Source organism: Scylla paramamosain, chromosome 3 (genome assembly GCF_035594125.1).
Source record: "Scylla paramamosain isolate STU-SP2022 chromosome 3, ASM3559412v1, whole genome shotgun sequence".
NCBI lineage: Eukaryota > Metazoa > Arthropoda > Malacostraca > Decapoda > Portunidae > Scylla > Scylla paramamosain.
This window is the reverse complement of record NC_087153.1, coordinates 18,822,223-18,842,500: the sequence shown is the minus strand read 5'-3', so window position 1 is coordinate 18,842,500 and position 20,278 is coordinate 18,822,223. Positions and strand designations below refer to the sequence as shown.

Here is a 20,278-nt window from a genome sequence, read left to right as displayed (position 1 = left end):
AAAATAAAATAAAATCGGTAAACTATTTTGACAGTATAGAAAGGTGCTATCATTGTAAAAAAAAAAAATAAATAATGAATAAAATAAACAAATAAATAAATAAATAAATAAATAGCACAGTTTTACGTTTCCATCATTCAGGCTTATACAAGATTAGAGTGCTCCCAATAGTATACCTGTACATTTGGTTACCATCTACCTGAAAACCATAAATGAAAATAAGCAAAATACGGCAAGTCTGCTCAAAATTATGAATTCCGGGACTCTGAACTGTCAGGTCCGGCATCCAACAAATTGTTTAATTGATGAACTGATTCTTCTGTTACCATGATGCTATACTTTCCACATCTTGTATATATGATTATGAATATACATTTTTTTTTTTTTTTCTTGTGAGCATCGTGTTGGGATGTCTGGTAATTTCTTTACAACCTGATAAATTTTCTTTCTTTCTGTTGATCACAAGCACATGAGCTGATAGCGTATAGTATGTTTACGGATACATTTTATCAAATCTAATCTACCTGTAGCAGATAGCATGCCAGTAGCACCACACCATCAAGCAAAGGAATGTGACAGGCTGATGACTCTTCATTATATGAGTGTACGAGTACACGAAGGTTATTGATCTCATATCCTAGAAGAGGGTGGAGGATTCTTGTACCAACTGTTATCATCTTCGAGACAATAAAGAGAGGGAAAAAAAGCCATTCTCTAGTGCTCACTACTATGGGAACAGAGCATTAAATGCTGTCTTGGGAATAGTCCATAGAATTATTCATCCCAGCATTAGTTTTGATCAGTACTCAATAGCGTGGTCAATTATATTTTTAATGACACTAGTTACAATCTTCAGTTAATGGCAAACTATTAATTAGCCATCCAGATGAGCCGAGATGACTTTACCACACTGCAAACCTTTCTTGCCCGCAGGTTGGTCCTCACTCTTCAACTATGGGCAGTTATGAGTGTAAGTAAACGCATATATTGAATAATACTTTTATTTCAGCTTCACGATTCTTTTTAGCCCTTTATAGACTTAGTATCAAGTATCAAGAGCATACTCCATGACTTCCCTTCACCTTTCATCAAAATTTCACTATACTTTACAAAGAAAGATGATATGCGAGGAAACACTGTACGTAAGTGATTGGCGCGGGATGAATCACAAGCTGACTCGGAAATTATTCAATATGCATCATTTCACTTAGGACCATATCCTGAAATATTGCTATCTGCACTTCAATTATTTTCAAAGATTTCTAGTTGAAATCACACAGATTTTAAAGTTTTTTTTATGATTCTAAAGAAAATAACAGAATTTCTACATAATCAATAGAAAACACTCTTTAGAACCCAGCTAATTACCTCTGTGGCCTTTGAAAATACAGTCGCGATGAGAGATCCAGCGTTTCTGAATACAGACCTTAATACAGTGGTATGCTCTCTCTCTCTCTCTCTCTCTCATAAACTTGTGTAAGCTTAGTTTACATGATGCTTCTTATCTTTATTTATACGCTACTGGCATGGATTCTTAAAGGGGAACTGAGATCCAGCTCGTCCTTAAGTTGATACAGTTACATAAACACCTGCTGGCCTCTGCCACCTCTTCTACTTTATTCCAGATACCTGTATTTTCCCTAGCTCTACTTTTATGTCATTCAGTCATCTCTTCTTGCTCTTTTTTTTTTTCCAACATATCATTCCACAATAATAGAGCTTTTTTTGTGCATTCATTACCTGTATCGGTCTGTGTGTGTGTGTGTGTGTGTTATTACCATTAATAGTGTTGTTACTATTATCATTATTATTATTATTATTATTATTATTATTATTATTATTATTATTAGCATTATCATCATCATGTTTTTTTTTTCTTGCGTGAGATGCAAGTAGCGGTTAACAATAAATGAGGAAAAGAGAAAATCTAGTGAATTTTTTTTGTTTTTTGACTGGAAACACGTCACCAAGCCTAAATATCTTTTCTTTTGCAGTACAAGAAAGGAAATATGGCTAACTATAACTTTGGCACTTACGTGTGGGACAATGATGCTTTTGAGATGGAGTAACACTAACACCACCACTGTAGCCACGGGTCTTTACTGCTGCCTCATCTGACACAGCACTGGTAGCTGACCCGTCCATGTACATGCATTGCAAACGTACGTCTGAAAATCATTTGTTAACTTCCTCAGTCATAAATTAAGCCAAGATGCAAACTTTCTTTCACTGAAACACAAAGGTGATCTTATTACTATATACTACTACTACTACTACTACTACTACTACTACTAGTACTACTACTACTACTAATACTGCTACTACTACTATTATTATTACTATTATTATTATTATTATTATTATTATTATTATTATTATTATTATTATTATTATTGTTATTATTTTTAGTATTATTTTTTGTTAGTCAGTGATGAAAAAATATACTACTCTGTGAATACATAATCAATTTTGTAATTTATCTGAATAATGAACTTGAAAACCTGTATAAGTAAACAAATCATATTAAAAAACCAAGAATAATAGAGCAAGAAAGATCTGCAACTTTTATATAGCTGTATATATTTATTCTAATTGCCTTTTGAATACTAATGTATATATGTAACTGAAATATAATAGAAATACAAATAAGTTTCTCTCTCTCTCTCTCTCTCTGGAGGAACATGAACAAGACTCTTTACCCAATGCCTTTCATATGGAAATATAACAATTTTTTTTATAATGTATTTCTTGAACCTGATGCAACTACGTATTAGTTCCTTTGCAGTCACCTAATTGTCATATGTGTCATCTCTGTAGGTTCATGTGTAGAACATGTGTGTATTTTGTACTATTTAGATTATGTACATAGTAGTAATCTAATCATCTGACGTCTATGATGTCTGTAGGTGTACATACATTTATCCTGTTTTCAGGACTGGCTAGATGCATCAAGAAAGAAGTCAGATTGAGTCTCACAATGTACACAAAAATCACATTTATAAATGCTATCAAAAATGTTATCATATGCATTACAGTAACAGGACTGTTTTCTCTTGTTTTCTGCAGCTTCCTTTCATCCTCCCATTATTCATAACAGCTTTTTTTAAGTGTAAAGACAAGAAGCGAAGGATACTAAAAAAAGACAAAAAATCCACTAGTGCTGCTCCAAAAAAATTTGGAAAAACACTTCAAAAAGGTTAAACCACTTAAGATCCACATTGAAGAATCTCAGTGCATGACATCATACTCTAGAGGACTCTAAGGGCACTATAATGTACACATCTGATATAGCAATACTGTATAATGATGAGGTGAAGTATCTGTTCTGGTCAGACTACATGTTGTCTGTAAGCAGCAAGGCCCCTGCTATTTTGTTACACCTTTTAACACTTTATGCAGGAGTTTTGCAAACAGGTGCCTGGTTATTATAATATGCACAATAATATTAGTCTGCCATTTTACTAAGCTTAGACATTCCCCATTGCATAGGATATGAAAGGTTAATATTATATTTGCCTAAACAGTAAAAATAAATAAATAAATATGCCAAAAGACATTTTCATGTTTATTTAAAGAATTGAATAAAAGAGTCCTCATTATGATTGCACATTCACCTAGCAATAATACATACATATATATAAAGAGTTCCATACATTTAACCTGAACTGAATCAGCAACATGAACATTCACACAACTCATACACTTACACAGTTTTGTACCATAAAAGTATAAAATATATGCAATACTCACAAGTACAAGTTAAAATTCCAGCAAGGCAAACTACAAAATTTTAAAGCACTACATAGGATTAGGAGTACAATAAACATCAACTTACACTACAGTGAGGTACAAACTGTAAGTCAACTGAATGCAAAATAATGAGGATGTTTTGCATTATAAAGATAAGAATTTACACTAACTTGGTCAGTCTTATTAAACAAAAAAAACAGCACTACTAAAACTGATCTTTAGTTATTATAAATATACAGGACATACCCAACCTACAATAGACATGTCACAGACCAAGAGACACCAAGCCAACACAACAACAGTCACCATTAAGAAGGACACAACAACAGTGTACTTGGTCCATGATTGCTTCAGTCTTAACATTTTTTTTTAATGCATACTAAATTTCAGCAATAAAATTTTGGTTTGCACATACATACATATGTGCCCATACACTTTTCATGTGTCCAGAATCTGATGATTTTGATTAATTAAATTATTATATATATATACTTCTCCTTTCAAATTCCAGCATTAATTGAAAATGCTTAACCTTGCACCAAAAATGAATTTTCATGACAGCAGTAAAGTATTTAATTTTTTAGCTTCAGGTTTTCTCAATTATGCTTATTAGATGCACATATTTAACAACAATGAGAGGTGTACAGCAATGGAAATAGAGCACAAGTTACAGATACATACACATACATGTATAATCTACAGTACATTGAGAATGGTTTTGAATGTATCTATTTCCTATATACACAAAAAAAAATAGAAAGAATAAATTCATATGAAAAAAAAAGTGTTGTATCTCTTAGCATGATGAAAATTTATTCAATCAGTGTACTTGTTTTTCTGTGTTTAAGTCAAAAGGAAGGTGTAAGTTCTTTAAACTTCAGGACAGCAAATAGCATACATGTAAGAATGTGCAGCAGCCTTGTGCAACAGAGCCACTTGAAGAGGAGGGAGCAAAGTCAGTAGGATAGTGTCTCTGATAAAATATATAGGTAACAATAAATTACATGCTACAGCTGCAGAACTTAAGACATTGCAGTATCAAGTGAGAAAAATTCAACATTAAAGTAAAACATTACCAAAGCAAGAGTGGTAATTTGGGAGCCTCTTATACAATGTCGAATGAAGTTATCTATTACTTTAAAGGCTTATTCATGATATAACTCCAGATATATTGCTGGGAGTAATGTCATTGCTTATAACCTAGTTTTCTTTATTGCTACAGCAAGGCAATTTACTCCTCCAAGGAAATCATGCAATTCTGAATAATTATTTCTTATTTCCCAATGTGTTCTTTGACACAAACATACAACTGCCACCTGACAAAATATATTCTGGAAGAAAATAAATCCTATACATCAATACTTGTAGAGAAAGTACGAACCACAAGATGTGAAAGAAAAGCTGCTTGGTCTATACTGCTGATAAGAATGTAGGTACTAGTACATATGTCAATCAAAATCAAGGAAAATATAATGAATTATTGATCCCACGAGAATGCCTCAAAGTTAAATGGCATCTTACAGTTGGAGGGATTGCAGTATAGTACCATTAAAGTTTTTCTTGATTGCTTTGTACAAACTTACTCCTTGTGACACCCAAGTGTTACTCTTACACCCATATTTGAAAGCTTTTTGCTACTGTTACTGAAACAAAGCTGAAACCAACAACTGGAAATTGGCATTTAAGAGATAAGGTGTGCTTGCTCAGTATGTTATGACACAGCTTTAATGATAGCAAGATTCTAATTATTATTTCACACAAAATTGATTATTTATTAATAACTGATAGATAAAATAAGAAAGGTGTCTGGATATAATAAAGGTGCCAGGAGCTACATAATGCAGGTTCATAAAATGGCACTGTTAAAAGTTTCTATTTGCCTTATTCTGAAATAACCTATTGACTCTAAGTTAAGTACTGCATATTATGTAATTTTACAAGATCTTCTAGGTTTCATATATAATGTCTTTAAGTTTACCTGTTGTAATAAATTTAGAAAAGCAATCATAAGCATTTCATGGTATTGGGTACAGAAGTGAAATGCAACAAAAAGATTTTACTCACCAAAATTGTCTTTAATTTAGAAATATGTTATATGAAATTACAAATATCATAGATATAATGAACTGTAATTGCTTGTAGCTTCTGTTCTGTCTCATAAAGCTTGATCACCCAACAGTCCAAAGGATGTTATCCAGACTGAATGCTCCAGTATCATCACACCACATCAAACAATATTCATTTGCAGATTTCTGCTATATGTGAAGTAATCTTACTTGGCTCATTGAGTTAAGTAGGACAGCAACTGGACTCAAATACCACATAATTCATGGCATTACGTCTACAAAATCAGTTATTCATCATACTGTCTTTTGGCATCAAGCCATGCTATTTAAGATTCAGTTGATTCCAAAAGCATTAGTCATTTCAAACCACTAAAAGATGTGCAAGAACTGGCAGCCATGAATGAAAAATTAAAAAGGGACACACATCACTGATGATGTTCTTTGCTGTCCCATTCCTTAAAATGTATTGCTGTACTACTATTGTGTCTTGCTGTTATTGTTTACATGCATTCAATATTTATCATAACTCTCAGTGTCTTCAGGAGTGGTGAATGGCAATGACAAATGATGAAAGTACAATGTAGTAACACATGGTGAAAATTGGCAGTATGGTCTGTGCAGTGAGGGTTTTTCATTTACTAGTAATAATATACAGTACATTAAACTATTCAACATCTATTTAACAAAAAATTTCCACTGACCCCTAATGCCTTCATATTAATACAATCTAAATACTGATAATGCTCTTCTATAATATATGACACAACAAGTGCATCAAAATAAATATTGTAGTGCAATGTTGTCATTTTGTAATTCATTATTAGTATGATGTTTGCAGTTGTTGAAACTATTATTTTGGTGTCATATGTTAAGTTACAGTCAGAAGCATTTCAGTGTGTGCTAAGAGGAAAGAGGATAGTACTGAAAAATACAATACAGTATTGAAGCATACTTGTACATTCAAACTGTTGTATATTTGTAATATAATACACACATTGCACTTATGTAAAGCTCTGCTCAATACATATCCATTCAATGCACTGAAAATCACATTTACAGCACATCATATTAAGCAAAAATCAGTTCTCGGGGTAATGCTTTAATCGTACATGAGTAAGTGCCAGTTTGGGACTTTTCAAACATGCACATGCTAGTTACCCTCCCCTACCTTTCAACACTTCATTTGAAATGGTAACAAAACTCTGTGGCAAGAAACCACTGACACCACACTGTACCAAGGCTACTGCTTACTCTAACTTGAACACATGTATTATGAGAGATGATTGTCTCTTCCTGGTTATTCTTAATGCATTTAATTATGAGGCACATTTGAGGCTTTGAGTCAGAACCCTTATAATTAATATGCAATGCATACATGTATAGTTATTGCTACTTCATTATCATTATTGTTATGTTATCATGTTCGATGCTTTCTGTCTGTTGGGGAGAGCTGTGCAAAGCTATTTGGTTAAAAAAGTTCACTAAAAATAATGCAGGTTCAAACTTTGCACTACTCGTACAGTGACGGGACAGGACAGTGGCATGACAGCACCATGATGCATAAGACCACAAACACTGTTCCTCATAAATGTGTATGCATGCATGCATAATGTTCATACAGCCAAAAGCCAACACAACCATCATTCTGGTGTTATTATAGCAACAGGGAAACTTTAAAGCCTTAGACTTGATATTTAGGATGCACTCCAATGAAAACACTGAAAAATACAGTGTGTGACAGAATAAGATCTTTGTGATAAATTACTTCAGTCAGATAACCATTTCGAACATAAACAAACCTACAGAAACAGAACACAATATAATGTTAGAATCATATGAATCCTTCTTATATTCTTTTCAGCTTACAGCTAGTCTTTTATCTTTAACAGATGATAAAATCTACCAGTGCAGGCATAGCTTCTATGAGTTAACAACCTCTAAGGTAAAAAAAATTTGCAAAATTTTAAAGGCAAGTTGTGAATATTTTTAAAAATACACCAAAATCCACAATATAAGCACATCATTCACAAATTGCAGTAATCATTGCCCAAAATCACAGTCAGCAAATGGCTCCATGGCATGCACAAGCTTGAGCTGTGAATAGACCTTCAGATCAGCAGTCTTTTGGTGCAATTATATCAAGTGAAGTTAAAAAAATTGGATGCAGAAGAAGGTGATGACTATATTTCCTGCAAAAGATGGAGAAGCTGTGGGCCAAGTCTAATGCAGCTCAAACAAGTTGCCACCATTCATTCAGCAGAGCACAAATATAACAGTTTTTCCGTTAAACTGCTCTTTAAGTTTTTCAAGGATTTAATAGCCAATTTACTACTGGCATCTTCTTGAAAGGCAATTTCTATGTTTACACAGATCACACCTTGTCACTTGATGGCACAATTGGTGTCATGAGTTGAGAACAGACAAGTGTGCTGCTACAATATAGAAGTGGTAAGATAACATTAATTTTCTTTTGTTTTCTCAAAACAGAGTAAAGGAGGACTGCTATTAGATGAAAAGGTCACACAGGAGATAATCTAAGAAGCAGTGTAAGTGTGTGGTAAGAGAATGGTGTGTTCCTGGCTGTATAAAGCATTTTGATGAGCAAGATCAATGATCTAAATAACATTTCATATTGCTAGTGCTCTAAGCCAGTCCATTGATGTGAGTGCCTACAATTATGATAGCACCATCATTGCTATTACAGTGGCAAATAATGAAGCAAAATCCAGGTCAGAACAATACAATACTGTTGAAAAGTACAATCCTTATTTGCTTTTTTCTTTGGTAAAAAAAATGTACTTGAGCTTGAGTTGATGGACACTGTCAGGTAGACTGTATCACAGACTGCTTTCAGCTACCCTTCATGATACATGCTGAGTTTCTCTTTTCTCAACAGCCAAGCTCTCATGCAAAGTATATGGTATGTTTTTATTTTAATTAATAACATAAGAGATAGATGATACAAAACATACTGAACTGATTTCCAGTTTAGACTGAACGAAACAATATGGATATTTGCCATAAAATTAATCTTAAATAATCCCAATACTTTTTTTTTAATTCCAGTGAGAAATGGCATTTGTCCAAACCAGAATCCCTTTAAGGGAAGTCTTAGCCTGATATACAAATAGACTGTTTCTTTCAAATATAATCAGGTGTAAAAAAATAAATACATAAATAAGTATTAGACAATGGAACAAAGATACAAAAGAAAATACATAAGATTATATCATGGAGACCAACTCAGAGAAGTCTATGCTGACACCATCATCAAACCATGAGCTGCAAGTCTGAAATCAGATGAGGGACAAAAGTTTGGCTCAAGTGCATTTTTCTGCCAAAGTCAAAAAGCAGACTACAGTTCTCTATTCTGTTTCTAAAAGACAACAAACCTTATGAAGAAGAATGCGATATTTTTGTTAGTACCTACATATCCAGCCAACACCCCTAGGAAGGGGAGTGGCGCGCACACACACACACACACACACACACACACACACACACACACACACACACACACACACACACACACACACATCCACAACCACTCCTAAACACCTTAGCCTCTAGGCTTTGGATAGATATTTCAGGCAGAGAACTTGGCAAGTTTCATTTCCAGAAAAAAGAAAGTATGTGCATTCAGCCAACTTTAATGAAGGCAATGATACTTGATCCTTCAAGTACTGACTAGATTATAATATGGTTAGTAAGAAATTTATGAGTCTCATTTAGACCTAACAAAATGGTCCCAAAAAGTGTACAGTTACTACAGGCTGGCCTCTCATGGCTCTGATATGTCTTATATGGTTGAAAAGATCCAAATATGTCAACCACAGCAAGGACATGAGGGAAACAGCTCCTCCAAACACAGCACAATATTACAAAATCTTTTTTTTTTACTGCTTCATCCTCTCTTGATGCTCTGGCAGAGTAGAATCCATGGCCAGATCTCCACCCACCAGATGAAGATTCTCTTTATTAGCAGGCACTACTACAGCCTGAGGATCATCCTGCTCCCTCATGTCCTTCTGCAAAGCATCTTGAGTAATGTTAGAATAGCCAAGAGGCATAGCAGAAGAATTCCTCTCCCTCTCCCTGGCTCCAGGTACAGATTGCTCACTAACTAGTGCATCCCTGATCTGGCGAGATATTGAAGCCTTGTAGCTATTGAGGGAAGCTGATTCTGGCCTGGGAGAAAGAGGAGCTTCAGGAGGAGGTGATGGCCGATGCATCTGTAGGTTGTGGGTGTGGGTGCGTGATGAAGGCTGATGGGGACGTGGAGAGTGGGGTGCTCGTTGGGGCATGGGCAGGGTGGCATGGTTTGTCTGGTGTGTCCTCCCCACAGACTGAGGAGGCTGCCGTTGGTGAGGTGCATGTATGGTGCGTGTTGCCCTTAATATAGACCTTTGGGGGTGGCGACCTGGGAGCTGGTAGTGGCTGGACCTAGAGGCATGGACTCTTCCTGGAGCTATGTGACCACTCAACATGAAGTCCCCAGCTGCCTCCTCCCCAAGCTCTAGCTCCCCCGTCCCCCACAGACCTGAGGCACGGGCGTCACTCACCTCCCGCAGGATGGCTTCTTGCTGATCCTGAATTTGCAGCAGCTCCTGTAAAGATTGCCAAATATTTTAAATCATACCAACTACTTGTATGAAACATTCCACAACCTTTTCAACAGGTGTTCATGCATTAATTAATCTTACATTAGAAACATTAAGATTAAGTAGGAGGGAACAGAAAAGGGGCTACTGTCAGTTGCCTCAGATGTGAGGCAACTAACAGTAACTCCTTTTCTGTTCCCTCCTACTTTCTCTATCCTCATTTTCAATCCAAAGTTGGATGTTGCATTTATGTGCGCAACAACTTAACTGGCTCTAGTGCCCACGCTCTTGAATCTTCCGAGTTTTCCATCATCTGGCTACAACTACAGAGTCACTCTCAAAGTAAATTTATCTGTGCTGTATACCTCTCACCTAACTCCTCTGACTATAAGAAATTCTTTGACTACTTAACTTCCAAAGTGGAGCACATTCTGACTCTCCCATTTGCAGAAATTTCCATTCTTGGAGACTTCAATGTTCACCACCAGTTCTGGTTCTCCTCTCCCTTCACTGACCATCCTGGTGAGCTAGCCTTCAACTTTGCTATCCTCCACGACCTACAGCAACTGGTGCAACACCCTACTCATAATCCTGATTGTCTTGGAGATACGCCCAACATTCTTGACCTTCTCCTGACCTCTAATCCTTCTGCTTATGCTGTCACCCTCTCTTCTCTGTTGGGCTCCTCCGATCACAATCTCATATCTGTATCTTGTCCTATCACTCCAATCCCTCCTCAGGATCCCCCTAAGCAAAAGTGCCTCAGTCATTTTGCCTCTGCTGGTTGGGGGGACCTGAGGAGGTATTTTGCTGATTTTCCTTGGAATGACTACTGCTTCCGTGTTAGAGTTCCATCTTTGCATGCCGAGAGCATAACAAAGGTGATAGTGTCTGGCATGGAGACGTACATTCCTCACTTTTTTTTCTCAACTTAAACCTTCCAAATCTTGGTTTAACACAGCATGTTCTTGTGCTATACAAGATAGAGAGGTGGCCCACAAAAGATACTTAAGCCTTCCATCACCAGAATCTCATTCACTTCATATTTCTGGTTGGAACCACGCCAAGTCTGTTCTCCAACTAACCAAAAACTCCTTCATTAATACAAAGTGTCAAAATCTTTCAAGATCTAACTCCTCTCATGACTTCTGGCATCTAGCCAAAAATATCTCCATTAACTTTGCTTCTACTTCTTTCCCTCCTTTATTTCAACCAGATGGCACCATTGCTATCACATCTATCTCTAAGGCTGAACTCTTCACTCAAACCTTTGCTAAAAACCCTACCTTGGACGATTCAGGGCTTGTTCCTCCCTCTCCTCCACCTCTGACTACTTCATGCTACCTATTAAAATTCTTCCCAATGATGTCTTCCATGCCCTCCCTGGCCTAAACCCTCGGAAGGCTTATGAACCTGATGGGGTTCCTCATATTGTTCTCCAAGACTGTGCCTCCGTGCTTGCACCTTGCCAAGTCAAACTCTTTCAACTCTGTCTGTCAACATCTACCTTTCCTTCTTGCTGAAAGTTTGCCTACATTCAGCTTGTTCCTAAATAGGGTGACTGTTCTAATCCCTCAAAACTACCGTCCTATTGCTTTAATTTCCTGCCTATCTAAAGTTTTTTAATCTATCCTCAACAGGAAGATTCTTAAACATCTATCACCTCACAACCTTCTATCTGATCACCAGTATGGGTTCCATCAAGGCAGCTCTACTGGTGATCTGGCTTTCCTTACTGAGTCTTGGTCATTCTCTTTTTTAGAGATTTTGGTGAAATGTTTGCTGTTGCCTTGGATATATCAAAAGCTTTTGATAGAGTCTGGCACAAAGCTTTGATTTCCAAACTACCCTCCTACGGCTTCTATTCTTCTCTCTGTAACTTCATCACAAGTTTCCTTTCAGACCGTTCTATTGCTGCTGTGGTAGATGGTCACTGTTCTCCTAAATCTATTAACAGTGGTGTTCTTCAGGGTTCTGTCTTGTCACCCACTATCTTCTTATTATTCATTAATGACCTAAACCAAACTTCTTGTGCTATCCACTCCTACGCTGATGATAACACCCTACACTTTTCCACGTCTTTTCATAGATGTCCAACCCTTCAGGAAGTAAACGTTTCATGTAGGGAAGCCACAGAATGCCTGACTTCTGATCTTTCTAAAATTTCTGATGGAGCAGAGCAAACTTGGTATTGTTCAATGCCTCAAAAACTCAATTCCTCCATCTATCAACTCAACACAACCTTCAAGACAACTATCCCCTCTTCTTCAATGACACTCAACTGTCCCCTTTTTCTACACCAAACATCCTCAGTCTGTCCTTTACTTATAATCCGAACTGGAAACTTCACATCTCATCTCTAGCTAAAACAGCTTCTATGAAGTTAGGCATTCTGAGATGTATCCACCAGTTTTTCTCACCCCCTCAGCTGCTAACTCTGTACAAGGGCCTTATCCATCCATGTATGGAGTATGCTTCACATTTCTGGGGGAATTCCACTCATACCACTCTTCTAGAAAGGGTGGAATCAAAAGCTTTTCGTCTCATCAACTCCTCTCATCTAACTGACTGTCTTCAGCCTCTCTTATTGCTACAATGTTGCATCTCTAGCTGTCTTCTACCGCAATTTTCATGCTAACTGCTCTTCTGATCTTGCTAACTGCATGCCTCTCCTCCTCCTGCGGCCTCACTGCACAAGAGTTTCTTTCTTTCACCCCTATTCTGTCCATCTCTCTAATGTAAGAGTTAACCAGTATTCTCAATCACTCATCCCTTTCTCTGGTAAACTCTGGAACTCCCTGCCAGCTTCTGTATTTCCACCTTCCTATGACTTGAATTCTTTCAAGAGGGAGGTTTCAAGACACTTTTTTGAGTACTGCTTTTGACCCTCTTATGAGACTGGCATTTCAGTGGGCTTTTTTTTTTTTATTGGATTTTTTGTTGCCCTTGGCCAGTGTCCCTCCTACATATAAAAAAAAAAAATCATAACAGAATGAACTGTATATTTCTTGGAATAAATTCTTTTCATAGTGTAGCTCATAGTAGTCAGTATGGTGATGACACTGCCTTATAATAGATCAACCAATTAATAATAGAATAAATAATACATTTCTCCAAACAATTTTTTTTTATAACTCACAGCAGTCAGTGTGGTGATGACATTCCCTTGTAATTGCAGCTGGCGTTGGAGATGCTCCCTCGTCAGGCGTTCCTCTTCTAGCTGCAGCCACAATTCCCTGCATGTGTTGACCACCATCTGTAAGAGGTGTGCATGAACTAATAGTTAATTGTTCAGCACCATCACAACACTATAACACACTAACCACAGTCAGCCACACTGACACACTACACAGCCCTAGTCACATCATAACAAGTTATATAAGAACATGAGAACATAAGAAAACAAGGGAAGCTGCAGGAAGCCACGAGGCCTACACATGGCAGTCCCACACCCAACCCCACCAACAACACACTACCTCCTACACCAGATGTTTTCTATACCTGAAAACAAGATGTGAATTGAGCATGAGCATAAATTAATATGTAATAAAGATATACTAACATTTATTGTGTGGTCAAGACTGGTCCGTGTGGCGGCTATCTCACTCATGTCTATTTGTCTTGGAGCATCCTTGGCTGCCTTCAGATCTGACCGTCTCAGTTCAACAGCCTTTCCTGGTGACCCTGACTGACTGGCTGCCTTTCCTGTGTGGTCAGATACTTCCTTCAAGACCTGACTGTTGGCTGTCTTTCCCTTGTCTGCCACATCACCAGCTTTCCCAGTGCTGGTGATGCTACTGTCACCAGCTGTTGGCTGATCTCTCTCCTGAGGGTGAGGGCTGGGCTGTGCTGCTTCTTTCTTGTCCTCAGGCACAACTTCTCTCATGCTCCCTTGAAATTAAGATCAAATTAAATAGAAGGGAGTTTCTTTAGATTTCACCACATCCAAATATTCTTGATATATCTATTTATTTTCAATCAACTCCCTCGCACATAGTACATGCTTTGATATGAGCAAGAGCGCTGATAAAAACAACAGAAAAGATCAAGACACAATAAAAGCCAGACAAACAAAATAACATATATATATATATATATATATATATATATATATATATATATATATATATATATATATATATATATATATATATATATATATATATATATTGTTATGACCCAGGATTCAGCTCCCTTCACAGTTGTCACTAGGCTCAAGCCAGCTTTCCCTAGACTAGCTCCTTCTAACCTAGTGCAGGCATAAACATGATAGGCTCGGAGATGGTCAAAGGACCACTCCCAGATTCTGAACAAGACACAAATCAATGGCATGACGGAGGTGGTAAGACTACATCATCCACCACACTTTATCTGGCACAGCACTCACTCAAGCCCTTGACTGGTGCTTATTTACCTAGCACAGCAGGGCTGTACTGTTGCTAACATTCAAGTAATAATCACTAGTGATGGCCCTCTAAATATATCCTCCTGACTCTCGTGCCAGAGCTCCGTCACACCAGCAAGATGCCCACATCCTCTTCTTATGAAACACAAAGCCCAACTGACATCTGGGATAAAGGGAGACACATGCCTCGCCTGTGTGCTCCTCAGCATCAGTTAAACCATATGACAAGGGGGAGGGGATGGAACAGGGGAAAGACCGGGAGATGGAAACCAGCCTGCGCTGCACCTCCACCCATACACAAGCTCACTGTAAAGAGACTGCAACCTTGTAAAAATTATTATGGGCTATTTACTTGGGCTGAATGGGATCTGATTACTATTAAGGGAGGGCAACACTTTCACTATATTATGTATTAATTTCATTCATTCATTCATTTTGCAGAGATCTCCATTCTTGGAGACTTCAATGTTCACCACCAGCTTTGGCTTTCCTCTCCCTTCACTGACCATCCTGGTGAACTAGCCTACAACTTTGTTATCCTCCATGACATAGAGCAATTGATGCAACACCATACTCACATTCCTGACCGTCTTGGAGATACACCCAACATTCTTGACCTTTTCCTGACCTCTAATCCTTCTGCTTATGCTGTCACCCTTTCTTCTCCGTTGGACTCCTTCGATCACAATCTCATATCTGTATCTTCTCCTATTGCTCCAATCCCTTCTCAGGATCCCCCTAAGCAAAGGTGCCTCTGGCATTTTGCCTACGTTAGTTGGGGGGACCTGAGGAGGTATTTTGCTGATTTTCCTTAGAATGACTACTGCTTCCGTGTCAGAGACCCGTCTTTGTGTGCTTAGCAAATAACAAAGGTGATAGTGTCTGGCATGGAGGCGTACACTCCTCACTCATTTTCTTGTCCTAAACCTTCTAAACCTTGGTTTAACACAGCTTGTTCTCGTGCTATACATGATAGAGAGGTGGCCCACAAAAGGTACTTAAGCCTTCCATCACCAGAATCTCATGCACTTTATATTTCTGCCCAGAACCATGCCAAGACTGTTCTCCAACTAGCCAAAAACTCCTTCATTAACAGAAAGTGTCAAAACCTTTCAAGATCTAACTCCCCTCATGACTTCTGGCATCTAGACAAAAATATCTCCAATAACTTTGCTTCTTCTTCTGTCCCTCCTCTGTTTCAACCAGATGGCACCACTGCTATCACATCTATTTCTAATGCTGAACTCTTCGCTCAAACCTTTGCTAAAAACTCTACCTTGGATGATTCTGGGCTTGTTCCTCCCTCTCCTCCATCCTCTGACTACTTCATGCCACCTATTAAAATTCTTCGCAATGATGTTTTCCATGCCCTTACTGGCCTAAACCCTCAGAAGGCTTATGGACCTGATGGGATCCCTCCTATTGTTCTCCGAAACTGTGCCTCCGTGCTTGCACCTTACCTAGTCAAACTCTTTCAGCTCTGTCTGTCAACATCTACCTTTCCTTCTTGCTGGAAGTTTGCCTACATTCAACCTGTTCCTAAAAAGGATGACCGTTCTGATCCCTTAAATTACCGTCCTGTTGCTTTAATTTCCTGCCTATCTAAAGTTTTTAATCTATCCTCAACAGGAAGATTCTTAAACATCTATCACTTCACAACCTTCTATCTAATCGCCAGTATGGGTTACGTCAAGGCCGCTCTACTGGTGATCTTCTGGCTTTCCTTACTGAATCTTGGTCATCCTCTTTTAGAGATTTTGGTGAAACTTTTGCTGTTGCCTTGGACATATCAAAAGCTTTTAATAGAGTCTGGCACAAAGCTTTGATTTCCAAACTACCCTCCTACAGCTTCTCTTCTTCTCTCTGTAACTTCATCTCAAGTTTCCTTTCTGACCGTTCTATTGCTGCTGTGGTAGACGGTCACTGTTCTTCTCCTAAATCTATTAACAGTTGTGTTCCTCAGGGTTCTGTCCTGTCACCCACTCTCTTCTTATTATTCATTAATGATCTTCTAAACCAAACTTCTTGTCCTATCCACTCCTACGCTGATGATACCACCCTGCACTTTTCCACATCTTTTCAAAGACGTCCAACCCTTCAGGAGGTAAACATTTCACGCAGGGAAGCCACAGAACACTTGACTTCTGATATTTCTAAAATTTCTGATTGGGGCAGAGCAAACTTGGTATTGTTCAATGCCTCAAAAACTCAATTCCTCTATCTATCAACTTGACACAACCTTCCAGACAACTATCCCCTCTTCTTCAATGACACTCAACTGTCCCCCTCTTCTACACTGAACATCCTTGGTCTGTCCTTTACTTATAATCTGAACTGGAAACTTCACATCTCATCTCTAGCTAAATCAGCTTCTATGAAGTTAGGCGTTCTGAGACGTCTCCGCCAGTTTTTCTCACCCCCCCCCCCAGCTGCTAACTCTGTACAAGGGCCTTATCCGTCCATGTATGGAGTATGCTTCACATGTCGGGGGGGGGGGGGGGGGGGGGCGTTCCACTCATACTGCTCTTCTAGACAGGGTAGAATCAAAAGCTTTTCGTCTCATCAACTCCTCTCCTCTAACTGACTGTCTTCAGCTTCTCTCTCACCGCCGCAATGATGCATCTCTAGCTGTCTTCTACCGCTATTTTCATGCTAACTGCTCTTGTGATCTTGCTAACTGCATGCCTCCCCTCCTCCTGCGGCCTCATTGCACAAGACTTTCTTCTTTCTCTCACCCCTATTCTGTCCACCTCTCTAATGCAAGAGTTAACCAGTACTCTCAATCATTGATCCCTTTCTTTGGTAAACTCTGGAACTCCCTGCCTGCTTCTGTATTTCCACCTTCCTATGACTTGAATTCCTTCAAGAGGGAGGTTTCAAGACACTTATTCATCAATTTTTGACCACTGCTTTGACCCTTTTATGGGACTGGCATTTCAGTGGGCATTTTTTTTAATTGGATTTTTGTTGCTCTTGGCCAGTGTCCTTCCTACATAAAAAAATAAATAAATTCTGGGAGACAAAGGGAAGTGGGCAAAAACTTGAGGGGACTGATGAGTGACTGATGATGAGGGACTGATGACTGATATATAACTGTTACACAAAACATAGGAGCAAGCATAAACTGTTGGACTTCATGCACCCTCTATTCTTCTCTCTCTATCAATTTCTCCCTCTTTCACTCTATTTCCTTCTTTCTTCCTCCTATGACACTACTCATAATAATATATATTATCTTCACATGATAGAGGGCTCTATATAGCTCAGCTAGCCAGCACACTAGCAGAACTTAAGAAGAAAGAATCTTCACATAATAGTTGGAAAATAATTAGAGTTCAGTTCACAAATAAATGACAGGCATCACAATAGGTTATTACCAGACTGAATGTTGTGTTCTGGTTCTTCTTCCCTTTGCTCGGCAGCAGCCTCCACCTGACGCACTTTCTGGGAGGCAAGCAGTGTGTTGCTGGACTGAGCAAGGATGGATTCCACACTCTATAAACAAAATAGTAAAAATCATCATTATTTTCTCCAATGAGAAAGAGAACAATGAAATAATGAAATCTGTCTTCATTTTGATTAAGAACACAATAGATAAAATATTCATGAAAAGATAGTTCCAAGATTTTTTTTCTTTTACCGCGAGAGAAAAACCTTTTCTTTCCCAGAGAAAGTTCTGACATATTTAAAAAGAAGGTCTAGTAGGCACTGGACATGTTAGGTGGTGATGTGATAATGACAAGACAATCCTGTATACCAAAACAACACCTTAAAATTTTGTTGAAGACTTACTAGCAGCCAAAGAAACAGAAAACATTATTACACTGCGCCACAAGACATGTGAATGTGGTTTCCATATTCTGTAAGAAATGCATTCTTACTAGTTCTCAGAAACACTTTCAAAATATTAGTGAATTTGTTTGTCAAATTTATCCATGAAGAAACACAGGATAGATAATTTACTGACCTGCTGTCTGGCAGCTTGAAGCCTGCTGGCCAAGTTGGGAGGCAGGGAGAGGGGACCCTGGGAACCTGACCGCCGACTCCTCTCCAGAAGCTGGGCTCTTGCCAACATCATGTTGGTGGACTGCCTTGAGGCAAGCTTGCGTGCCAACTCAGCTGGGGTCAATCGCATTGAAGCCAGGTCCTGAACTGTGTCCTAAAAACAATAATGACTGTAATAGCTTTCATAATAATGCTTATATTGGTGATCTTTTTTTTGTGTGAGTTTCATTCTCTAAAGAGCATCAATAAAGAGATGACAAAAGCTAAGCTGCTGACTCTGTTACTGTGGAGAGAAAGGATGGCAAAGACTGAGTGAGGCACATTAAACATCCTGAAATGAGAAACAGTACCAGTGAGAAAACTAAAACATTTTGAATAAGTCCTGAAGAAAGAATTAAAAGAGATCTGCACACCAGTCCTAACACTAAGACAACTCTTATGCCTGCTGTTTTCAACACAGCACTCCTTTGGTATGGCCAGAACAAAGAATCACTACTATCAACTGGAAATTTTAAATATTTTCCCATCCAATGCATTTCCAATATTTTTGTGGGAAAAAGTAAAATTTTCATTCACAAAAACATATTCTGCATTTGTAAATCTGAGCAAATACTAAAATCCCATCTTGAAAAACTTGTAAATGTAACGTTTAAGAATCATGGTTTGTACATGTACATATACAGCAAATGGAAAAATATATGCTTACATCCCAAACAGGTTTGGTGGATCTCAACTTGTGGGAAGGCGAACCACTGTGAGGCATCCTTCTAGGGGAAGGGCTCCCTCCATCTCTTCCATCATTACTCCAACTGCTATGTCTGCTCCGTGGCCAAGACTGTTCCTGCTCCATTGCACACCTGTTCAAGTATGTCCATATAATGTATTAAACAGATCACCAGACATATATAAGTATCTATAGTGAATACATTTAAAATTAAATATGTGTTAGAACTGGAAAGTGAACAATACTGTTTATGAAAATCATGATAATGTTTTAAATGAGACAGCTAAGGTAAGCACTCATCTCCACTCAGTCACTGGCACCACTCCCCTCTCCTCCACTCGATATCCGTAGCACCACTCCTCTGCACTGCTCTTTTCCACTCATGATCCCTAGCACCACTCCACCCCACTGTTCTCCTCCACTTCAACAAGAACAACACAACATTTAACCTTACCATTAATTCCCGTCCAGCGAGCGAGCGTCGATCAATTTCCCATCAGCGTTCACGTTTAAACAGCTGTATTGTTCACTCCCATTCCATTCTGAGTGCGCAGCCACGACGCAGAATAAGGCATTGTGATGTATTTTTGTGTGTGAAATAAAAAATGGATAGAAAGAATGACTCCACGGCACAATTTCGACTAATATAACTGAAGGGAGGAGAAGAGGACAAGGAGGAGCTTGTGTTGTTGATGATCTTAATCTTGATGCTACAGGCGTCTCGGGA

The 20,278-nt window shown here is 38.3% G+C and overlaps 2 protein-coding genes across 3 annotated transcripts in view; one reads left to right on the top strand and one right to left on the bottom strand.

The window, feature by feature from the left end:
* The window catches only part of LOC135092343 (uncharacterized), a 9,017-nt gene extending 5,959 nt beyond the window's left edge, over positions 1–3,058 (top strand). Inside the window, exons 6-7 of one of the 2 annotated variants that reach the window (XM_063990815.1) lie at positions 934–970; positions 1,995–3,058. In XM_063990815.1, coding sequence (XP_063846885.1) covers positions 934–970; positions 1,995–2,017 — 60 coding nt within the window. In that variant the 3' untranslated portion in view covers positions 2,018–3,058. The remainder of the gene's footprint in view (positions 1–933; positions 971–1,994) is intronic. The other variant, XM_063990810.1, reaches the window with a different exon arrangement.
* A 494-nt stretch (positions 3,059–3,552) lies between these two features.
* On the bottom strand, positions 3,553–20,278 carry LOC135092315 (uncharacterized). Its single transcript, XM_063990772.1, has 7 exons — positions 20,006–20,278; positions 19,534–19,684; positions 18,790–18,981; positions 18,200–18,317; positions 13,980–14,308; positions 13,557–13,673; positions 3,553–10,423 (listed from the first exon to the last, which is right to left on the bottom strand). Exons 2-7 carry the CDS (start codon positions 19,675–19,677, stop codon positions 9,713–9,715), a joined length of 1,611 nt encoding a protein of 536 aa, XP_063846842.1. The 5' UTR covers positions 19,678–19,684; positions 20,006–20,278; the 3' UTR covers positions 3,553–9,712.

Bases quoted from the DNA above. Each gene is read 5' to 3' on its own strand.
- LOC135092315 (XM_063990772.1), bottom strand. From the start codon at position 19,677: ATGGAGCAGGAACAGTCTTGGCCACGGAGCAGACATAGCAGTTGGAGT. The intron at 18,982-19,533 runs GTAAGCATATAT...TATTGTTTTTAG, and splicing joins CCACCAAACCTGTTTGGGAT to GACACAGTTCAGGACCTGGC. The intron at 14,309-18,199 runs GTAATAACCTAT...CTTAATTTCAAG, and splicing joins AGAACACAACATTCAGTCTG to GGAGCATGAGAGAAGTTGTG.